Source organism: Telmatherina bonti, assembly GCF_933228915.1.
Source record: "Telmatherina bonti genome assembly, chromosome: 3".
In the NCBI taxonomy this organism is placed as follows: domain Eukaryota; kingdom Metazoa; phylum Chordata; class Actinopteri; order Atheriniformes; family Telmatherinidae; genus Telmatherina; species Telmatherina bonti.
The window spans coordinates 32,810,812-32,831,752 of record NC_136621.1 but is presented as its reverse complement, the minus strand read 5'-3'; the positions used below and the strand labels follow the sequence as shown (position 1 = coordinate 32,831,752).

At 38.7% G+C, this 20,941-nt stretch overlaps 1 protein-coding gene across 1 annotated transcript in view; it reads right to left on the bottom strand.

Moving 5' to 3' along the window:
- Positions 1-18,857, bottom strand: part of dlc1 (DLC1 Rho GTPase activating protein) — an 81,355-nt gene extending 62,498 nt beyond the window's left edge. Inside the window, exons 1-3 of the mRNA XM_079264706.1 lie at positions 16,808-18,857; positions 13,147-13,281; positions 12,431-12,526 (exon numbers count right to left, since the gene is read on the bottom strand). Of these exons, the coding sequence (XP_079120832.1) occupies positions 12,431-12,526; positions 13,147-13,281; positions 16,808-18,730 (2,154 nt within the window). The 5' untranslated portion in view covers positions 18,731-18,857. The remainder of the gene's footprint in view (positions 1-12,430; positions 12,527-13,146; positions 13,282-16,807) is intronic.
- Positions 18,858-20,941: the final 2,084 nt, after the last annotated feature.

Sequence of the window (20,941 nt, the reverse complement as noted above, 5' to 3'; positions counted from 1 at the left end):
TTTTTGTAGGAGATATGGAGCAGTCAAAACCACACTAAATATAATTTCCAAGGCTGTTAGAAATTTATGGAATTTCTTTTTTTTTCTGCTTGCTGTTCTTCTTGCCAAGAGACAGACTGACGCCGCTCCCATATCTGTGTGGTAAATATAAAGCCATGACAAGCAGCTGCATTAGGCTGAGGTTAGCATGGTGACGAGAAAGAAGGGAATACAGCCTACATACCTCGTACAACTGTGACTAAATCCACCTAAAATCACATCAAAAGTTCCCCAACTCAAAATCATCACATCTTTTCCTTCAACTGCACGGATATTGTGTGCTGAAATACTTTATACTGGTTGCCAGGCAACCTAATGTTGGCAACAACATTCAGAGAAGTTATTGGGCCAGCAGACACCTGGAACATGATGCATGCCCACAACACTGCAACATCTCATTCTTCCATACTGCTGGAATGATGTGAACAAGTTATAACAAGCAAGTTGGCTGTTTCATCCATGGGTTTACATTTTAGATCTTTCTCACCACCTCCTATACATCTTATCTTAGACGAGTGATTCTCAAACTTTTTGGGCCATGTCCCCCTTGATAACATACATTGGTGCTGCAGTTGGTGAACCCACCCCAACGCGATGACAGTAATTTATCATGTGAAATATCAAGTAAGTCATTTTGTAAGACATCTTCTAAATGTAAGGCTGGGAAACTTTCAGAATCTTTATAAATAAGGAAGACGAAGTGTTTCTTAGGTGGTTCACTGCTGTGATAAGGTACCTACAAAATAAAAACCAAACATTAATGATGTATGTTTGAAAATGTTTTGAATTATGAATCTTCTCTCTTAACATTTAGTGATAGCTTTCTGTAAGTTATCAGTCAACGTGGCATGTTACTTGGTATCATATGTATGATTATTACCTAACTGTAGAAATCTTGTCAACACATCTAATAGAACATTATGACAATAATGTTCTGACATTATTTTGTTTACTGAAATATCTCCGGAAATTCATTTCCACAAAGATGCCCATTTCGACTCCATGGTAAACTTAAATCTGTCCTTAAATAATATAAAAGCATGCCTGCTTTTATCGTTCACTGTCAACACTGACTTGTACAGCTCCACTGTCTGAGTCCATCACAGAGTGAGATAATTATACGGTAAAGAGGAAGAATATCTGTACAGGCACGATGGTCCTAAGACGTCAAGGGGGCTCAGTATTTAAAGATGTGTTGGCTACTCTCAACGATCTATTTCTTTGTTTTGCTTTCTTCTTTCTTTTTATTTATTTATTTTTTGTAGAAACCATAGGTCAAACTACATAATCAGTAATCCACAGATTATGAGGCTCATTTTACATGTGAGTGTGTGCTGGTAGAGTAATATGGAAACTAAAGTACATGTTTATGAATATATATATATATATATATATATATATATATATATATATATATATATATATATATATATATATATATCTTAGTCCAATTAAGGATCATGGGGAAACCCCAAACCCCATACCTCTCCCAGCAATCGTTGAGCAAGGGCCCTATTATTATTGCTCCTCAGGAAATTAATTATGTTTCGTTTTATTTTCAACTGACACTGGGTGCAAAATAACAGAAACATGAGCCTAACTCTTTCATTCTGATCCAATACATGCAATAAAGCATCTGTATACCATATTTGAGCAATGCTGCGTAAAAGTTGCAGCATTAAATTTCTTAAATTCATTTTGTGTCTAAAACAATAATAAAGAATTGAATAATGTGTTTCATCGTTCGCAAAAGATTTGCCTTGAATGCTGGAATCAGTATGGGAGGTCTGTGCATGCACTAAAGCCATTGTGTTGACTGGTGTGCACTTGTGCCTCTATGTAAACACCACACCACAGACTCTTATCAGTGACCCATGAAGTCGCTTACAGAGTGAATCTCACTATCACATGACCACAGTACAGATTAAAAAATGTTAGTGAGGAAGAAATAACAACAATGTAAACAAATGGGTTCCACTGAGCACCAGTGCTTTCATAGAAACAGACACTTATTTCTTTTACTCTAGCATTCCACAGTTCAAGTCGACACAGTGTGGTGTAGTCCAGGCTGCATCAAGTGTCCACTGGGGACCTGGATGCTGCAGAGCAGCATCAGCTGCCTCATTAACTGCCACTAATTTAATGGAAATGGGTGGTTTTGAGGCACAGGGGCCATCGCATGTGTTTGCCTTACACATGTGTGTAGACGCCTGCAAACATTTGAGTCTACATGGTTATTGGCCATATGGTTATTACTGTCATTAAGTCACTTGAGGCTGCAGTTTAGTAAAGTAGATTTAGTTAAAAAATGTTCAGTTAAAGAATCCCAACAATGCTTGAATAAATATTTTTATATGTTCACCAGATTTCAGACATTGTTATGAAGTTTACATCAACATGTGTAGCTTGGGTCTTCAGGTCTTCCATAAGGACTTGTGAATGTTTTAAATGTCTAAAGAATGGTAGTATATAGAGTTGCATCTAAGTTTTTTTTTTCTTTTACAGATTTAACCTCATTTAATTAGTTTTACTGCAGGATGTCCCCATGTGATGTCATTCAACACCTTCCCTTGGAGACCAACACACTTTTGTTTTTCAGAAAGGGACTCTGTATGTGACTGAATGCACGCAGTCAGTCAACGATGTTAAGTAAGTCAATGGCATGTGGCCATTACACAACAAACCCAAGAAATCCACCAAACCTGTTTTAACCTCACCATCAGCCTCTCATCCCCATCCCCCTTCATGCACTGCTGCTGCAGTATGTGTGTGTGTGTGTGTGTGTGTGTGTGTGTGTGTGTGTGTGTGTGTGTGTGTGTGTGTGTGTGTGTGTGTGTGTGTGTGTGTATGTGACCACCCATGGTCTATGCTGGCCAAGGATTAGGGGGGCTTAGGCTAACCCAAACCTATTTCTCCACCACTTAGTGCAAATGGCTAAATTGGTGCAGATGGCCCACAGTCAGGTAAACTAGCGTCTCCAGCTCTGCATGTTTAAGGTAACGATGTGGTGGAGGGAGGAGAGAAGTGTGTGAGTCTATGTGCACTGCTGACCTTGGAGATGTTATCTTGAGCACTTTTTTTCTTTTTTTTACCAGCATGAATGTGGTCTTTCTGCCCTGCATTTATAAAGGAATTTTTTTTCTGCATGCTCCGTCAACCCATGAGTGCACGTGTAAGGGAAACGTGGGAAACAATTTCATTTTGCCTTCACTTTGAGTCGAAGTCTAACCCCATGCTACCAACCTCTAATTATTTCTCTTTTCTTCGCACATTTTAATAGTCTCCATATGTAACACTTGAAGTGTGTCAACAGGAAGTGATGTAATGGCTTGTAATGATACATTGAGGAATTTCCTGCAGAAAAGGCAAGATGTTAAATTAAACCGTAATTTAAAATAAAAACACATCTGAACCATATTTTGACTGACACCTAGAACTGAAGCAAAATCAATAGCAGGAGTGAGTCCACTTTCTGTAGCGTTTGGAGGTTAATGTATTTACCATGTGCACTGTGGACTCGCTCTCTCTCAAACACATTAAAACTGTCAACTGAGACCTTATTCCCTCACTCAACCCTGAGATATGAGTTATGGTCTCTGCGGGGTGATGTAAGAGTGTGGAACAGAGAGATATCTGGTAACACACACACACATGCACACATTGACAAAAACATACACTTGTAGTTGTTTTCATGATTAAAGCAAACCATGAGGATTCTTGTCCCAGACAGTGTCTGGAAAGATTTAGTGCTGGACTCTTGAGGCATATACTGTGAAATGTTGTTGTTGTTGACATGATCTTGGAATCTATCTCTGGACAAGACAATAAGTCTTTACAAGTCTGGCCACAAAACACAAGACTGGTCATTACCAAACTCTCTATATGGGGTAATTCGTACAGGAAGCTTATCATACTACATGAATGATCAGCAAATCCAGTCCTCAAGGGCCAGTGTCCTGCAGGTACTGGATTTTTCCCCCCTGGAGCACACCTAATTCAAATAAAATGCATCTTCAATGGCTTGTTGTTAAGTTCTGCACAGGTCTGTCAATGATTCATTCATTTGAATTCGGTGTGTTGCTGTAAGGAGAAATGCAGAACACCAGACCTTGTTTCTATCTTCTTAAATCTTTATAAATGGTGTTGCTTTACTGCAAAACATATTTTTAAAAAAATACAAAAAAAAATTATTTGTCATTTGGGATTATGACTCCTTAAAGGAAAATCCTACATTTGCATATAAACAAGTTGTATGTGTTAGACAGTGGTTGGCTCAAACATGGGAAAAGGTCAAGAACGATGTTTTATGAAATTGTAGAATTAGACAGATCATTGGGTTTTTGATAATGATCTTGGAACAGGTAATCACACGTCCATGATGCAAGGGGATTAATATCAATCCTGAGATGTTATAAACACATTAGTCTTAAATCCTAACTATTGGCTAATTGTTCTTTTAATCACCGAAATACAGTTTCCCTACAAGCCAGAATATGCTGAATTTGGGTTGTATCTTTACAGCATATAGACGACAACAAAACTAACAAGATTGATTTTGTGAGGACCAATACTGAAATGTAGCACCAACACCGATCTGGAAATGCGCCAGCAGTGAATTGTGGAAGTTAGATGCCATCTCATTGACCCAAGGAACCAAACATTCAGTAGTAATCACAATTACTATGTAACTGTGTAAACAGTTTTTTTCAATCAACCACCCAACGGATGCAGCCATCATTATTTTTAAGGATAAAAGGTGGCTGTAGCTCAGGAGGAAGAGCAGTTGTCTTTCAAGTGGAAAGTTGGGAGATTGATTTTAGGCTTCTCCTATGTGCAGAAGTGTACTTGGGCAAGACACTGAAGCCCAAGTTGTCCCGATGTGCCTATCAGGGTATATAAGTCGCTTTGGGTAAAAGTGTTTTCTAAATGACTATAAAATAGGATTTCTTTCAAGAAAAAATTGTTTCACCATAAAATAAAAATTTGTCACAATATGTAACTTTCATGTATGAATCCACCAGCTTGATGTCCATCATCGACTCACAGAGCTTCCATACTGCATCAGTCTTTCTATTTGTAACTTTTCTGTAAATGTTTCTATAATTAATTGTAAAAAATTATAAGCAATTTTTGACAATATATAATATGCTTCACTTGAAAGCCAAAATTGGGCAGTTTGGTTTTCTTTCTCTGACCCAATATGACAAACATTTCAACTAAGCAATTCATTTTTAGTAGCACAGCAAAATTTGTCCAATATCAGAGGACTTAGAATTTTAACGGCATAAAGACAAAAAAGGAAATTAGGATCAATGTGGAGTTTCTTGCCTCTACACTTGCAGTTCAGGGAGTGAAAAGGGGGGGGGGGGGGGGGGGGGGGGGGGGGGGTAGTTGGATGTGAATATGTAACTGCACATGTGTTACAACATGCAGAAGACAGACTGAGGTGACCCTCTTCTCACCTGTTTTATCCTTTCTACATGAAATTGCTTAAACTCGTGTGCCATATAACCATAGTGGCTTCAAAAAAGCAGAATTTTTTTAAAAAAAACTTTAAAACCTTTTGATAGAAACACACAAAAAAAACAGGCTTTACTAGCATCATTCCGCTCTTGTTACATTCATCAATAGAGAAAATGTGTCACCTGTTCCTGCTCGCCAGGCTGGAAGTGTAGCTTAAAGACCAGAGTTAATAGGGATAAGCTTCTCAAATGCAACAACAATGCTGGCCTGTGGATTAGCTGTTGACATCTTGGGTAGAAAGCAGAAAGTGGGTTAACAAGAGGGATTAGACTGTTCTCCGTCAAAAACTGTGGAGGCCCCATAACAGTGTTGCGGTGGAAGCACAGCTTACTCATCTACCAGAAGGACCAGTCAGAGACATGCTGGGTCAGAGTTTTTAAACAACTCCTTAAGAATGATCTTTAGATGGCATGACATTTAACTAAAGTGGATAAGTGAAACTTGAAGAGCTAAATTGTAACTCTGCAGAGGAAAATTATAAACAGCACAATTAGATATTTAACTATGAATACAAAATTATCTTCATCGAGTAGGCCACATTCTGTCCTTACACCATGAAAAACTGTATGCAAAGATGATCTGTTGCCTGTTGTCTGTTGTCTTTCTGTCCTCTTCCCCCCACACAGCAGAGGCAGATGGCTGCCTGTCCTGAGCCGGGTTCTGCCGGAGGTTTCCTTCCTGTTAAAAGGGAGTTTTTTTCCTTCCCACTGTTGCCAGTGTGCTTGCTCAGGATGGGAGATTGAGTTGGACTCAACTCAATCTGTTGGTTTCCTTATATAGGCTGTTATGAATTGGCCTTCATTATGTTTTCCCCTCTGTCTGTAAAGCATCTTGAGATGGCATTGCCGTGATTTGACGCTATATAAATAAAGTTGAATTGAATTGAATTGAATCTGAACACTCAGATGAGTCTTCACTGAGGTGATGCAAGTCAGAGGCACACAGAGGAGGAAATACACAATCAAAACGAAAATATTAACATGTGTTCAAGCCCAAAGTCCCAATTAAAGACACTCGACCACATGCCTGAAAAAGTGTGGCTTTAATTGACCCTGGTTTTATAGTTCATTTCAGTGCATGTGTGTGTGTGTGTGTGTGTTTCTGAGAGCACATTTAGCTTGTTGTTTGTTCTGTGATTTATGGCCCTTCATTATCTGCAGGCTGCAGGGGTGTTTCCAGATGCTTGTATTTTCTAGTCATCCTTAAGATTTACTGTCAACAAGCATCATCGCCCTGCAACTATTGCAGCACTGTTTACTGTCGTCTTCACACACACACACACACACAATCACTTGACTGATTTAGTGCCAGCCTATAACACTGTAAGTGTATGAAATGAAATGAAAATTACTTTATCAAAAGAAGTATTTTTTATGAAAAATAAAATAAGTATTCATAAGTAATAAGTAATCATAAATAAGTATGAAAAATACTTTCAGATGTGTTTTTATATGTTAGCACAAACACAGTGAAGCAAAGCTTAATGACGAGTGAAAACAAATCATCCATTTTAGTAAAAACTTAAGAAAAAGTTAAATCAACAGATGATAAATGACATAAGTGATTAAGTTGATGTGATTTAGCTTCAATGCTTGAAAAGCAGAGAGCTGGCAGTAAGTACGGAGTGAAAATGGGATTTTTGAGTGTAAATAAAAAAAAATACTAAAACAGAAAACTAATTCTGTGAAACAATCACATACATTAACTCAAAAAAAGATTAGTATGTAAACTGAGTCATAACACTGCATGGATATATACTTTGCTTTCCTTTGAACTTGATGTTTGATAATACTCACACAACTATCAGAACAGTGATGGACCATTTCCATGTCTTGCTTTCTTCTTTAGGAGTGCTTTATGCATTAATACACCCTTGAATCAATGGGAAAAACATGATTTCCTTGTCGGGGTTAAGGAGAAGTTCATTTTACACATCCTGTTCCAAACATAAGCCTTTTTTTTTTCTGTGATCCTCTTTTTGTAAGCCACAGTTGGTCTGTGTTTGTCTCCTTGTTACAGCTGTGCTCAGCAGAGTAGTGACCTTGGGGACAATGACGCAACACAAAGCAGCCAGCAGGACCACAACCAGGACCCCTACCGGCAGCTCTCGTCAAACTGAATGGCGGCCGGCTTCATAGCTCGCTGACCCATTTTGGCTGTGTAGAGTCTTTAAGCCAAATATGTGGGTGGAATGAAGGCAAACATAATTATGCCTGTTGGATGCCGTACTGACCAAGGACGGCAATGACATACCAAATGTAAAGATAAAACGTTGGCAGTAAAAGTAACAAAATACAATAGTTTTTCTTTAATCTGTCTGGGACTTAGAGGAGTGGTTCAGATGAAGGATGTTTGGGCCCTGCGAGGCTGCCAAAGCGGAACATAGAGGAAGGACAGAGCAGAGATCTGCGAGTGACCTTAGCACGCAAACCACAGCGCTTCCATTGTCCAGCAGACTACAGACAGATAAAAAAAAGACTATTTTCAGATATAACTTACTGACAAGGAATCAGGTCTTTCTGTCGTTATGTAATAAAAAAGATCTCTCGATCAATCATCTCAAAAACTCTCAGCCCTGATATGAAAACACAAGAGGTTGAAGCAGCAAAGGGATCACAGACTGAAGCTGTACTTGGAGCAGATTTGCTATGGAGACAGAATACAGACCCTAACACAGGGTCAGGGTTTGCCCTGTAAAGGAATGTTTACAAAAGATGGAGAACATGAAGGCTGGCATGGAGCAGCACCTTTCCTGTCAACGTATGCATGAAATGCAAAACACCCCTGTGCTAAATTTAACAGCCTGTCATGTGCTTTGCTCAGCAGTCTCTTAGGGTCTTTGGTGGGTTCTGTCTTTTTCACCGTCCTGGTGGGAACGGTCAGTGCTGGAGGTGACTGATATGTTGTTTCCGACTGTATCATTTAGAGGAAGGTGGTCAGGGGTTAGCAGTCAGTCTCCACCCATCTCTTGGTACATCCTCTGGAGTACTCTAAAAATAGCCTCATAACAAATTCCTAAGGCTAACTTAAATTTATCCCAACATCTTGCACTTACAAATTCACTGAGACAAAAACTTGGGTGTCAACTGATAAATAATAATTAACTAAAATGCACATCAAACTAACGGTGGACATACAGCAATGTATGAAGAAAAAAAAAAAAAAAAACACCTGTTGCAGTGCAACAATGCAAGCAAAACAGCCGTGAAAGACACCTGCTATACTAAGCGAGTAATAGAACCCTGCCAACAAAAACACTCAGGGGAAAGAATAGTTGCAACACATGAAAAAAGCACCTGCTGTGGCACAACATCCGCTAGATGTTACCCTCACGTTCGATGCAATAATAACAGCCACCTGCCGAAGGCTAACAATAGCCACAAGCTAAGCAAAGCGAGGGCCAAGACTTTTACCACATGAACTCAACGCCTTAACAACAACAGTTGGAGAAAGACAACATCCATGCCAAGTGGATGTCCACTCATCACGGACCCATTCTGCCACATACCACTACTTCACATTTATCATGGTTACATAAGGAACAGAACAGCATGAGAGTGTGCTTAGCACAATCACAATACAGCGTTACACTCACTATCAGAAGGGACAGAAATAATACAAATACCAGTCAACACTTGCATAATCCTGTACAAGATGGTTGGACTGCATGTGCTAAATGATAAACATTTTCTTATAAGCACAGTATCTCTAGATATAACAAATGTCGAAATATACACACACATTAGTCTTTTTTCTCCTGAATTTCTACATAGAGCTGATCAATCATCCACAGCGTTCTAAACTATGCTCATTTCCCATGCATAAAGGACACTTCACTTTACTGCAATGAGATACTACAGCTGTAATAAGTGTCCATCTCATTAACCCTTTCATGGATAGTGGCCCTGTAGTGGACAAGAAAATGATAGTTATATTTTATGGAAGATTTACATAATATAATTATGATTATATATTATTTTAAAATATATTTTATAGAATACATTAAAATAAGTCATGAATCATGATAAATTCTAAATATTACTGATAAACAAAAAAAAAAAGTATTGAATATGTCTGAAAGGTAAAATACTGTATTTAAAAAAGATTGAATTGCTTTTTTATTAATTCATGCATGAAAGGGTTAAAGTGAGCATGTTCTTTTTAGGAAATGTCTATATAATTAAATGTATATCAACATCGAATTGACAAGCTCAAAGAAAGAAGAAGAAAAACAATCCTGTCCAAATATTTCATGAGTGTATACAGAATTTAGGTTGAAATGTTTGCTTCACTGACCCCACATTGTCAACTCGGAAGCTCATCATTCAACTAATGCTACCAAAAAGAAACACTCCTGTGATGTTGGATATCATGTTTTGAATTTTGTTAAGATCTGACAAACACTGCGATACAGACACATTCAATGCAAAACTGTGTTTACTTCTGTAGGCACTGTATTTTTAAGAAAGCAAAGTGATTGAATAAACATATCAAGTTGCAGAATCATGTATATGAATGAAAATGAAAACATTTTGACATTTGGTTGTGAAACTGTAACAACCAGTTTTGCAATGGAAGTTGGTGCTTTGTAAAATGGAGTGTAAAAAGATAGTGTAATCTATAAAAGTGCATTTCAACAGCAGCAACTTTCCCCAGAGAGTCTTAGAGGGCCCTATACATGACCCCCTGGACTTCCACAACAGGCACAGAGATTAAAATGAGATAAATAAATATATCACTTTAGGAATATTCTATACTCATAGACACAACAATGAGGAGGTAGTGTTTCTCTGAATGTTGGGGGTTGGATATGTTATTCTGAATATAACAGGCCTCCCACATTCTTCTCCATGTCTTTCTGTCTCAGTCACCCAACAATTAATCCTTAGCATAACATCTAATATCTGTCATTATTAAGTTGTTTAAGATTGTCAACATATATATAGGCCTGTGACGGTAACAAATTTTGCCATGTGATTAATTGTCTCAGAAGTTAATGCGATAAATGATAATATTGCGCTACGCGATTATTGTTGTTATTTTAGGACCATTTTCACCTAAAATAACAATAATGGCATAATAATGCAAGTCCACCATTTCAAAGATCAACATACTTTCATTTCTAAAGAACATTTAACTTGATGTGCAGACTAGTTTATATTCATCCAGTCCAAAGGTCGACTACAACCGATCGGGACTTCTCCTTGGGTTTCGACAATGTGGTTATCTGGAACATATAGTCTCTAAACAATATGTAACACAGTTACAAAGAGTATGATAAAGCTCATATAAGGGGACATGTTTGGACTTGACCAGAGGTGGAATGGTAAAACTGTCTTTGATTGCCTTCAGTATGTCATTTTATATGTCATTGTAAAATTGTGGAAAGCATTTTAAAAGCTAAAAAACTATGCCTTTAGAAATGCATAGCTTTTTTTTTTAATGCTTGATTATTTTAGATTAAGCTAGTCCTCAAGTTTGGTGGTTCATCTGCAACATTTACTTTTGAAACTAACAAATCTCTCTATAACGGTTTGCAGGTGGTGATATTAGCTCATGTTATCTACATGCTAATTAAATTTGATCATTGTTATTGTGGTGCATCTTTTGTATTGAGAGTAGCCCTGATACTTGAGCTATAATAAGATATTAATTTCTTTCCTATTGGGATTATGCCAAGATAAAAAGAAAATAAATAATATACAGGCACTTTTGAAAAGATATTATCTTAGATAATATCTTTGTGCTTAGTAAATGATGAATTATGTGTTTTTAATATTAAGTTATTGCTGTGTAAAAATGACAAAGTCATAAAAATAAAACTAACTTCATCCCCGGATCTGCACATATGTGCTGTGTGTTTACATCATTTAGAAGATTTGTATTGTCTAGCTAAAACGATTATGAAGGCGTCATAACAGTGAAGTCTGAAAGGATTTAGTCTCCTGAAACTATTAACTACTGGGAATCCCCATTCACAAAGTCATCATCTCTCTGACTTTAACCAATCACCTCATGGGGCCTCCACTGTAAAAGGCCTCCTTTAAGGTGCAGTGAAAGCACTGTTTACTCAAGCTTAGTGAGTTACCTTGGCTTACTGCAGAAATGGAAGTTGAACAAACAGTTAGCCAAGGACCAAAGACACCCATATAACATGCTAATCCACATTGATGAACTTAACCAAACTATTTCACTCTTGTGTGAAAATTTTCACTGAGCACATAGAAACAGCAATGTCAACACAGAACAGCATCAGAAAATTGAAAAATATACTTTTTATCAAGGAATTTCTCTGTTCAATATGTTGGTCTGTTTCATCTAGCTTGACAGCTGGACTCTTTTGCAAAAGACTTTAAGGCTCATCCTCTCATACACCACAATATTTTGAGATAAAGTGTCTCAAATCAGCTAACATCATGCCTCTAAATGTGTAAAAGGTTGCTTGAGTGCAAGACTGACAATAATCAAGAAATGAGCAAGCAAGAGGTTTAAAATGTGTCTCACTTGAAGTGTGTCCCTCTTGCTCCCCCCTGCCTTGGCTTTTCCCCTCTCAGACTCCCCTCCTGACCCCTTTGTTGGGATGAAGGAGGCTTGATCCTTGGAACTAGCTAATTAAAGAGTTTTAACGTCTGCTTGGCTAAACTCTTAGAGCAGAAGGAGGACATTCCTACAATTGGGAGGTTCACTGCATGTATGTATGTATATATATATATATATATATATATATATATATATATATATATATATATATATATATATATATATATACATATATATATATATGTGTGTGTGTGTGTGTGTGTGTGTGTGTGTGTGTGTGTGTGTGTGTGTATAAAACATAAATTGAAATGATTCTGACTTGACTTACCCTGCTCTTGGGTTTTGTTCCAAGGGATGGTGCAGATTCTGAGAGGAAAGCAGCAGCAGACTGTGAAGCTGCTGGCGCAGGTCCTACATCAACCTCCTGCAAAGTAAAAAATACAAACATGTTAGACACTGCAGTCCTCTATTTTTTCAGTTCTTTTTTTTTTACAGATATGATTTATTTAGAAGATGAATTAGACTCATTGTCTTACTGATCTTGGTCGTTGGCCTACGGATACAGGAAATCTAAACTGATGATAGCTGTGTCTGGGTATGATAACTGACTGATCCCCAGATCCAAGCAATGTTGAAACTTTGTACACTTACACATATAATCAGTCTATAGTCTTACGATTTTCATGTGGTGTTGTGGATCATAGCAATTTCCCCTTTTGTTGTTCTTCTGAATCTATTCCATCTATGATGAAGTCTGTTATCTATTTTTCCTCAATAGATAGTTTTAGGTTGAGCATGGTGGAATAGAGAAACCTGGTGGATCCAAATGTCACAGTCCTCAGGCACAAGCAGGTGCAACAATCACAAATTAAGTCTGAATTGGTAACCAGAGAAAAAGGTCATTTCCAAATCCACTTGGACTTGACAGCATGACTAATGGTTTGTTTTTATCAATAAACTATGTACAGTTACACTAAAGATTTGCTTTAAATACCAGAGTTACTACATTCAGATTTAACAAGGTGAAATGGTTATGTCTTGTACCAGGAGATGTCGTCGGTGTGGGGTGGGAGTGCTGTCCATAGAAGAAGTGGCACTGAGGGCATTCTCAATTTCCTGGTCCAACTGGTCCAGCTTCATCAGCAGCAGCACCATGGAGTCTAACCGAGTGTGCTCACGCTGAACAAATAAAAGTAGAAAAAAGAAGTTATTTCAAATAATTCAAGTCAGCACACTGTAGCGACTCTCTTTTTTTTTTTTTTTTTGCCTTGAATGCCAACAAATCCCCTTCAATGAAACTTAAAGTCTAAAGAAACAAATGTGAGGCACTGACTTCTTTGTGTAATTTCCACTTCAAGACCTGAAATATTTAGTTTATCTGTAGTTCTGATTTACACACCCTTAAGCTGTGATAATAAGCCTCACACTGACCTCAGGTGGTTTGATCCCAGTAAGACAAGCTGAGTGATATCCAGCCAAGCGAAGCTCAATGCTCCACCTAATGTACCACCCTGTTCACAATCACTCAGATCTGATTGTTTCATCCTCACAAACCTTTATCACAGGATCCAAAAGAAAAATACATTTCTGCAGAGATTTAAGCATCAAGTTGTCATTTCCTGTTTTCTCTTGTGGTTTTGCACGTGGCTCCTTGTTTAAGCTTCTCTCCTTAGTAGACCTCCAAGAAATATAATGATTCGCCTATTAAACCTGAAGAAATCTTGTTACAGCACGAGCAGACTCCTTCACTATCTAATAAGGGAGGGTTTGTGACACACAGAGCTTATCTCTTAATATCATATGTTTGCTCCTAGGTTGATCCCTTTAATTAAATTGGATTGGGTCACACAGGATTTAGACATCTTACTAAAATTAATCTTTATGTTTGATGGCATTCCTATGTGGTGATATAAATGATGCTGATACACATGTATAGTCAGGTCATATGCACTCAGCAATAACAGGACACAGCCTAAGTCCTCCATCTGTCTTTGAACTCCATCCCTCATGTCCCATGACTTGTGCTTTTGTTTATTTTCCAGTTAGTGCAAAATTAGCCAGTTCAAATCAGTTTCTACTAGGTTTGCTGAGAGAGCACATACTTCCATGTCACAGAAACGCACCTCAAACTGATGCATTTGCCAGCGTTCCCAGCTAGAGGCTTCACACGTTGCTACATTCTGTCTCCTTGGCAAAGTATCACAATGAAACATTGTACGGTGGTAAAACAATGACATCTTTACGAGGCCTCACTGAATGAACAAAAGCATCTGTCTCGGGATGGCAACAACAGCCACAGAACAGCATCAACGAGGCAAAGTATTTTAGGGCATGGTGGTGGTTTCAGTGTTCTCAGAAAGTTTCTTCTCCGTCTTTCCCATTTTTGAGGTTTCTGTTACATTCCTTCCAACTTCCTGTCTTTTGAGATTGGATGTGTTTCCCACACTTTCTGAACTCTTAGATCCCTTCCTCCAGTTTCTTTCTCCTTTTTCTCCCCCCCTCCATCGACCAGTCTAAATCCAACCTGTGCATTAAGCCGCCTCTCATTCTCTTTCTGCTGAGCTTAACAGTCTTTCAACAATTATCTACTCAAAAAAACTGCGCATTAAATCTAATGTGGTTATTTTGTTCATGAACAGTGACCAAGAAACACAAATTTAATTAAATAACCCATACAGAAAGTCAAAAAGCGAACGAGAGAATGAGGAAGATGTTGCCAAGTCATCTGCTGCCAGATAAACGACTGCTGAGCCAGGTTGGCCCTGAGGTTAGGATAAGACCTTGTTGCTAAAACAAATAAACAAAGTAACAAAGCCCAATATCAGTTTAATCTCAAGCCATTATGCAAACCAGATGGCTACAATTTAGAAACCCAATCTGCAACAACAACATGGTCCACTGGGGGACACAGTATTTAGTCAGTACAATATCTAACCAGACATCATTCCAGGTCGCTTCTGCTGTTGTCCACTAAGAGATAATACGATGAATGTATGTTCTTGAATAATCTTTAAGACATTCAAGATGCTTTGTCTTTAAGCAAAATATTGAATTTAGAGATAAGTCAAGAGTCGACAGGCGCATTGCAAAAGGTTTGCAGTGCGACTTAAAGGCCCTGCTCAGACTCCAGTTCCACAGAGAGGGACACGGAGAAAGAGATGAACATATAGGTGATCGGGATAAAAGAAGGTGTTGATAGACATTTTATTACATCCCCTTCACATTGGCAAGATACACCAGTTGTTCTAAGATGGGACGTTTATGAGGAAAAATGAAAACCTATTAAGTTACCAGAAGCAGTGAACATGGATAATAAAAAGATGTATTATCCCTGAAATGGAAGAGATTAAGAATGATAAACTCGCTCTTCTCACATCGTTAGAAAGCTGATTGAATTAAAACTGCAGCTTGGAGCAGAGTCCTGCATGGGTCTGATTAGTACAACCTGATCCCACATGCACCTGTTACGATAATTAGCATACCATACATTGACCCACTATTCTGTCCCAACAAATCTGGACTCAGCCCACAGATGTATAGCTCATGACCAAAACTGCGATGCGCAACTAACACAGTAATAATCTTCAGAAGTGTTTTAATATTATTATTTAAACTCCAACTTGCAACCAATTTTAGTAAAGCTTTAACATTTAAGGAACAGATAGAACTCCTCCCATACAAATAGGCCTGCATGTATGTAAATGGATTCTCCACCATCACCATTTACAACATGGTGTTTAACTTGAATAAGTTCAGTTTTGTGCAAGAACTTTAAATGTCTCTTCTGAATGTTGTGCCTGCAAAAGGGCCTCGCGCTGTAAGCCGTGGGTATGTTGTCATTCCAAATGAAATAATGCTGCGATTACTAATAGAAAATACCATGAGTTCTCTGACCACTGATTTGCTTCAACCAGCTCAACTCCATGAAGAGCTTATTAAATATTCTGAGGATTACTGCACCAAATGAGCACACTTATCCAGTGTCTAAACCGCACAGTATACAATACTTTCAAAGAAAAGCAATTTAAGGATTTCCGCCTCGAGATTGATTGAGCTTCAACACCCGCTGCGTTTACAGTCTCCATGTCCTTATAGGACCTTGTTTTGCAATGAGAGCTGGAGAAATAGTAAAACATTGCACAGACAAACCCCCCCCCTCATATTTGTGAGAGTGAAGCATGTGAGAGTGAAGTCATTGTTTTCCAAGACATTTCCCAGAGTGTGGGACAGATTATTTGTCAGGCATTTATGTCCTGACAAATAAAGCATGTTTTTTTTTGTTTTTTTCCTCTTTCCCTGCCAGGTCCAGCTCGGCCATATCAAGACTGACGATGATTGCAAAATGATAAAAGGAAAAAATAAATAAATAAAATAAAATAATTATCATAATATTAAAAATATTCAGATTATCAAGGGCAGCTATATACATGAGATGTCTCCCTTGACAGAGCAAATCTGTCTGGCAAAAATATGGCATGCAGATTGCTGTTCTGTATGCTGAGATGCTGGACAGGACAGGCAAAAAGAAAAAAAAAAAAAAAAAAAAAAAAAAGGCATTTATGTCCAGTGAGGATTGGTTCAATTTGAAAAAAGACAAAGCAAAAACATGTCAGAGAAAATTTAGTGGCAGGATCACAGTTCCCTAAAGAAAAACCCCATTATGATTTAAACTTATCTACATAACTTATATACTATTTGAACTTACCTTTCTTGTGTGCACTCTGATCATATTGTCCTCTTTTTGATCTTCGGTCTCATTTGTTCCACTGAAAATTAAGCTGGACAGTTGATCCTCGCTGCAAACAACCGAGCTTGTGGCCTCATTCAACCCCCTCATTGTAGAGCCTGCAGCTTCTGGTCGATGGTGTTCCTTCTGACCATCTGCCACCTCGGAGGCAGGTGACTCATTGAAGTAATAACCAGAGGTTTGGTTGCCATGGAGTCTCTCATTGACCTCCTTAGAGGATGCTGGCAGGTTTTGCATGTCTTCTTCAACAGCTTTATGTGTATCATCTAAACTGGAGTCATTATCTTGATTGTGGGCAACACCAACATTGGTGTTTTTTTGTGGTTTCTGCTTACTAGTGTCACCTGTCTCAACAAAGCTTGTCTCTGGGATTGTGTCCAGTTTTGAACAGTTGTTTTCCATTTGATGAGGTATATCCAGGTCCTCAGAAACAGTCAGCTCTTCAGGGAATACATTTTTATCAGAGCTTATCATTGCCTCACTTACGGATGTTTGCTCAGAACGATCTGCACACAGTATAGTGTTTGTCTTCTTGGCCTCTCCCCCTGAACCGCCGGCATTTTGTCGTTCAGAAGAAATGTTTAGTTGTGTGTTCAAAGACCTACACTGACTTTTGCATCCAGTATCATTTGATTCTGTGGGTCCATGCCTGGCAGATTGTCCTTCTTCACTGTTCTCTCCTTGAGCCCTTTCCTCTCTGTGAGGCCACTTCCCAGCTGCCATTTCAACGCCATGCCGTTTCATCAGTGGCTGATGAAATACTTCACAACTACGACCCTTATCCGACACTCCAGTACAGCCATCACGATCTTGTTCTCCTTGAACTTTTTCCTCGAGGTGGTTTGGTCCTGTTTTTTCATTTACAGTTTCTAAGTCAGCCAGTCCATTTAGTTTGGAAGAAGAATCTTTACTCCAGTTTTCAGACAATCCTTCATTACAGCAGTCATTTACAGCCAACGTTACAACTGGTTCCACAGATTTATTCGCCACTGACACTGCATCCCCACTCTCCATCATGTCAACGGAACTGTGCAGCACAACAACAGGTCCACTTGCCCCAGCTTGGTCAGAAGTGGAAAACATCACTTCGACAACATCTGGGCAGTCAGTTTGAGGTTCCAGTTCAGCAGCAGTGGACTGGTTTTGCATGGCCTCAGAGATTTCAGGAGTTCTGCTCCAACCCTGTGTATGGCTCTCCTTTGTCTCCTGGTGATTTGGAAGTTTGCCAAGTTGCTCACCAGTACATTCACACAATAGAGGCCCATTGTCCGAAGAAATAGAAATGTATTGTTCATCATGAGAGATATGTGGACTTTTCAAGACATTATCGTCATTGCAGATGTGACTCTGGCTACTGTCTGAGCCAACATCACTTTCACAATACAGAGTTTTTTCTTTCTGGCTGCTGGGATCAGTTGCACAAGAATGATTTGCACTGGACATATAACTGTTTGAGTTACAGCAAAAAGGTCCAGGATCCCCAGTGGCTACAGTTTGGAGATCCTTTAAGTCTGAGGCACTTTGAGTAAGGTCAGCACCTTGCACCTCACCTGAGCCATGAACTGACACTTGCAAATCCAGAGGATCTTTTCTTCTGTTTTTAGTCAGCATCAAGTGTTTTGATTCAGTAACATCACCAACAGCAGAAGCGGCCTCTACAAGTGTCTGTGCAAAGTCCTCTGTTGACAACTGGTGGCAGCCCTCTGGCATGGAGGCACATCTTGTCCGTCGACCTTGTTTTACAGCCCCCGAGCCATTCCAAAGTCCCTCACTGTTGACTCCATGGCAGCAGACCAGATCCAGATCGTCATAGCTGTACTGCAGTCCTGATGGGTGAGTCACATGCTCTTCCCAGCTTCTTTTCCGTATGGCTACCGGCATGATGAAAAGCCAGTTTTACCCCATAGAACTGCTGTAATTACAGGCTAAACCCAAGAAGCAGACTTGCTGCAACTGAAGAAGAGAAATGGGAGTAAGAAACATCAAGTGCTCCCAAGTTGGACATTTACAGTAAACATGTAGCTGAAAGTATGGTAAATAATGTTTCACTTAAAGTAAACAGGAAATCATGAGTGAAAGTTCAAGACGGACGCAATTAAACTGCTTTCACAATTCTCTGGGAAATATATACTCGGCTGGATCACTATAAGACGTCAGCAAGCTTCAATATGTTGATCTAAAATGGGAAAACTACAGATTTTCAGGCAAAGTTGTTCTGAATTTCACTTTAAGGCTTGCCAACGACAGTCAGTCCCTCTGAGCTGTAACAGCTGGCTTTGCTTCAAGTTCAAAGAATCTTTCAGGGCAAAAAGCTGACGAAGCAAAAAATTTCAAAATCACAATCAAGAAACAGAATATAATTATGCCTCTTTCTTTGTTTACTCAGTAAAAGTCTTTAAAGAGCAAAGTATAACTAAATCAATGTGTCAAATTTGCACTGCTTAAAGCATATAACTGTTTAAAAATCAGCCATAAAATTCTGGGTGTTGGTTAACACTCATCTTATCTACCCACAAATATGACAATGGCGCAACTGAAGGCAAGTAAAACAGCAAATGACAGCCAGTGGCCCTTCAACAGCTGGCTGTCAGCAATTCTGCATGATTAAAATACACACTGAGCTTTGTCACATAAATCGTGTGAATATATTCTTATTATTATGATTATATTATGTTTTTCAATAATTCTGTTAATCTGAAAACACACTGAAAATAAATGTTTCTTAGTGTTCTCTGTTTTCTATCATTGCTTCACAATTGTAGTTATAAGACAAATGGCTCATAGGAGATCCTAAATATAATCCTAAATAATAATAAACTTCTGCCTTGTAATAACCAGCGTGATAAATCAAAAAGTAAAACTAATAGGAAATAATAAAGCAGCTACTCTTTACAAACATTAAATAAGCAGTTGACAATAGAAATGACTATTTAAATGACATATTTCACAGTGAAATCATAATGTTTACACCTTGTGAATTCTCCAGTGAAGACACAATTTCTTACAATGTAATTCAATATCCGAGTATTGCGACAATCCTGTAGCTGAATATATAATCCTATGAGCAGGTTGTAGATCCAGTATTTGCTTTGGGAGAGGTAATCCAGATGGTTCATTCATCCACCAAAAGCAATTCCTCCATGTTTGGGAAATCTGAATCCAAGTTTTTCAATGACTTGGCATTTAAATGATTGCGCTGCGAGGAGTATATGATTCAGGGAGCCATTTTCAAAACTTCAGTCAGTGTCATTGCTGCAAGGCTGCTGGACAAGCGCTGAAGCCCCCACAGGCAAGCAGAAAGCCAGGAAGCAGAGAAAAGTCCATAGACAACTTCCATCTTGATCACATTAGGTTTTCTGCTGAGGCTGAATGCCGAAGAGTTGGGGTGGTGTAAGAGGGGCCGGGTTTTCTTTTCCCCTCTCCACCCCTTCTCTCCTCTGTGCTATCCTTCTTCTCATCAGGTCCCCTCCCCATTGGTTTTGACAAGAAGTATGAATCACATCCTAAGAGCCCCATCCCCCGTCTCAAAGCTCACCAAGCACACTATACACATTTATTCACCCCACCCTCCTAATGTACGCTCTCTACTCGTTTCAGAAAGCACCACTTATCCTCTTCTCCATACTGTTCTCTTTCCTCTGCCTTCTTTTCTTCTTCAGCTTGTGAGCTGGGCAAAGCTCCCACCAGTTGGTTTTGATTAGTAACAGGCTGGCAGCCTCGTACGACTCGAGGCTGCGAGCCAAGAGAGACTGCTCTAATGTTTTGGCAGTTTTATCTGCAGTCGGTTTTTTTTCTTCAATTTGTCATCTTGTAATGCTACAAGTATTCTTAACCAAACACACTGGCAGCAATGAAAAAAAAAAAAAAGAAAGGCAAGACGTTTCTTTAGATAACCTAAGGATATGTTTAAAAATGTTCTCAAACACTTAAATATGCTACAAAATGTTGTTGAACCAAAGGAACAACTTACAAGTGTGGTCAACCTGATGTCACAGTTTTTAAAATTGAGACAAAGGGGAAAAAGTAAGAAAAAAAAACATTCAAGCCCCGATCACTAGTGAGGAATTTCCTAATATAGTCATTTCTCAGAAG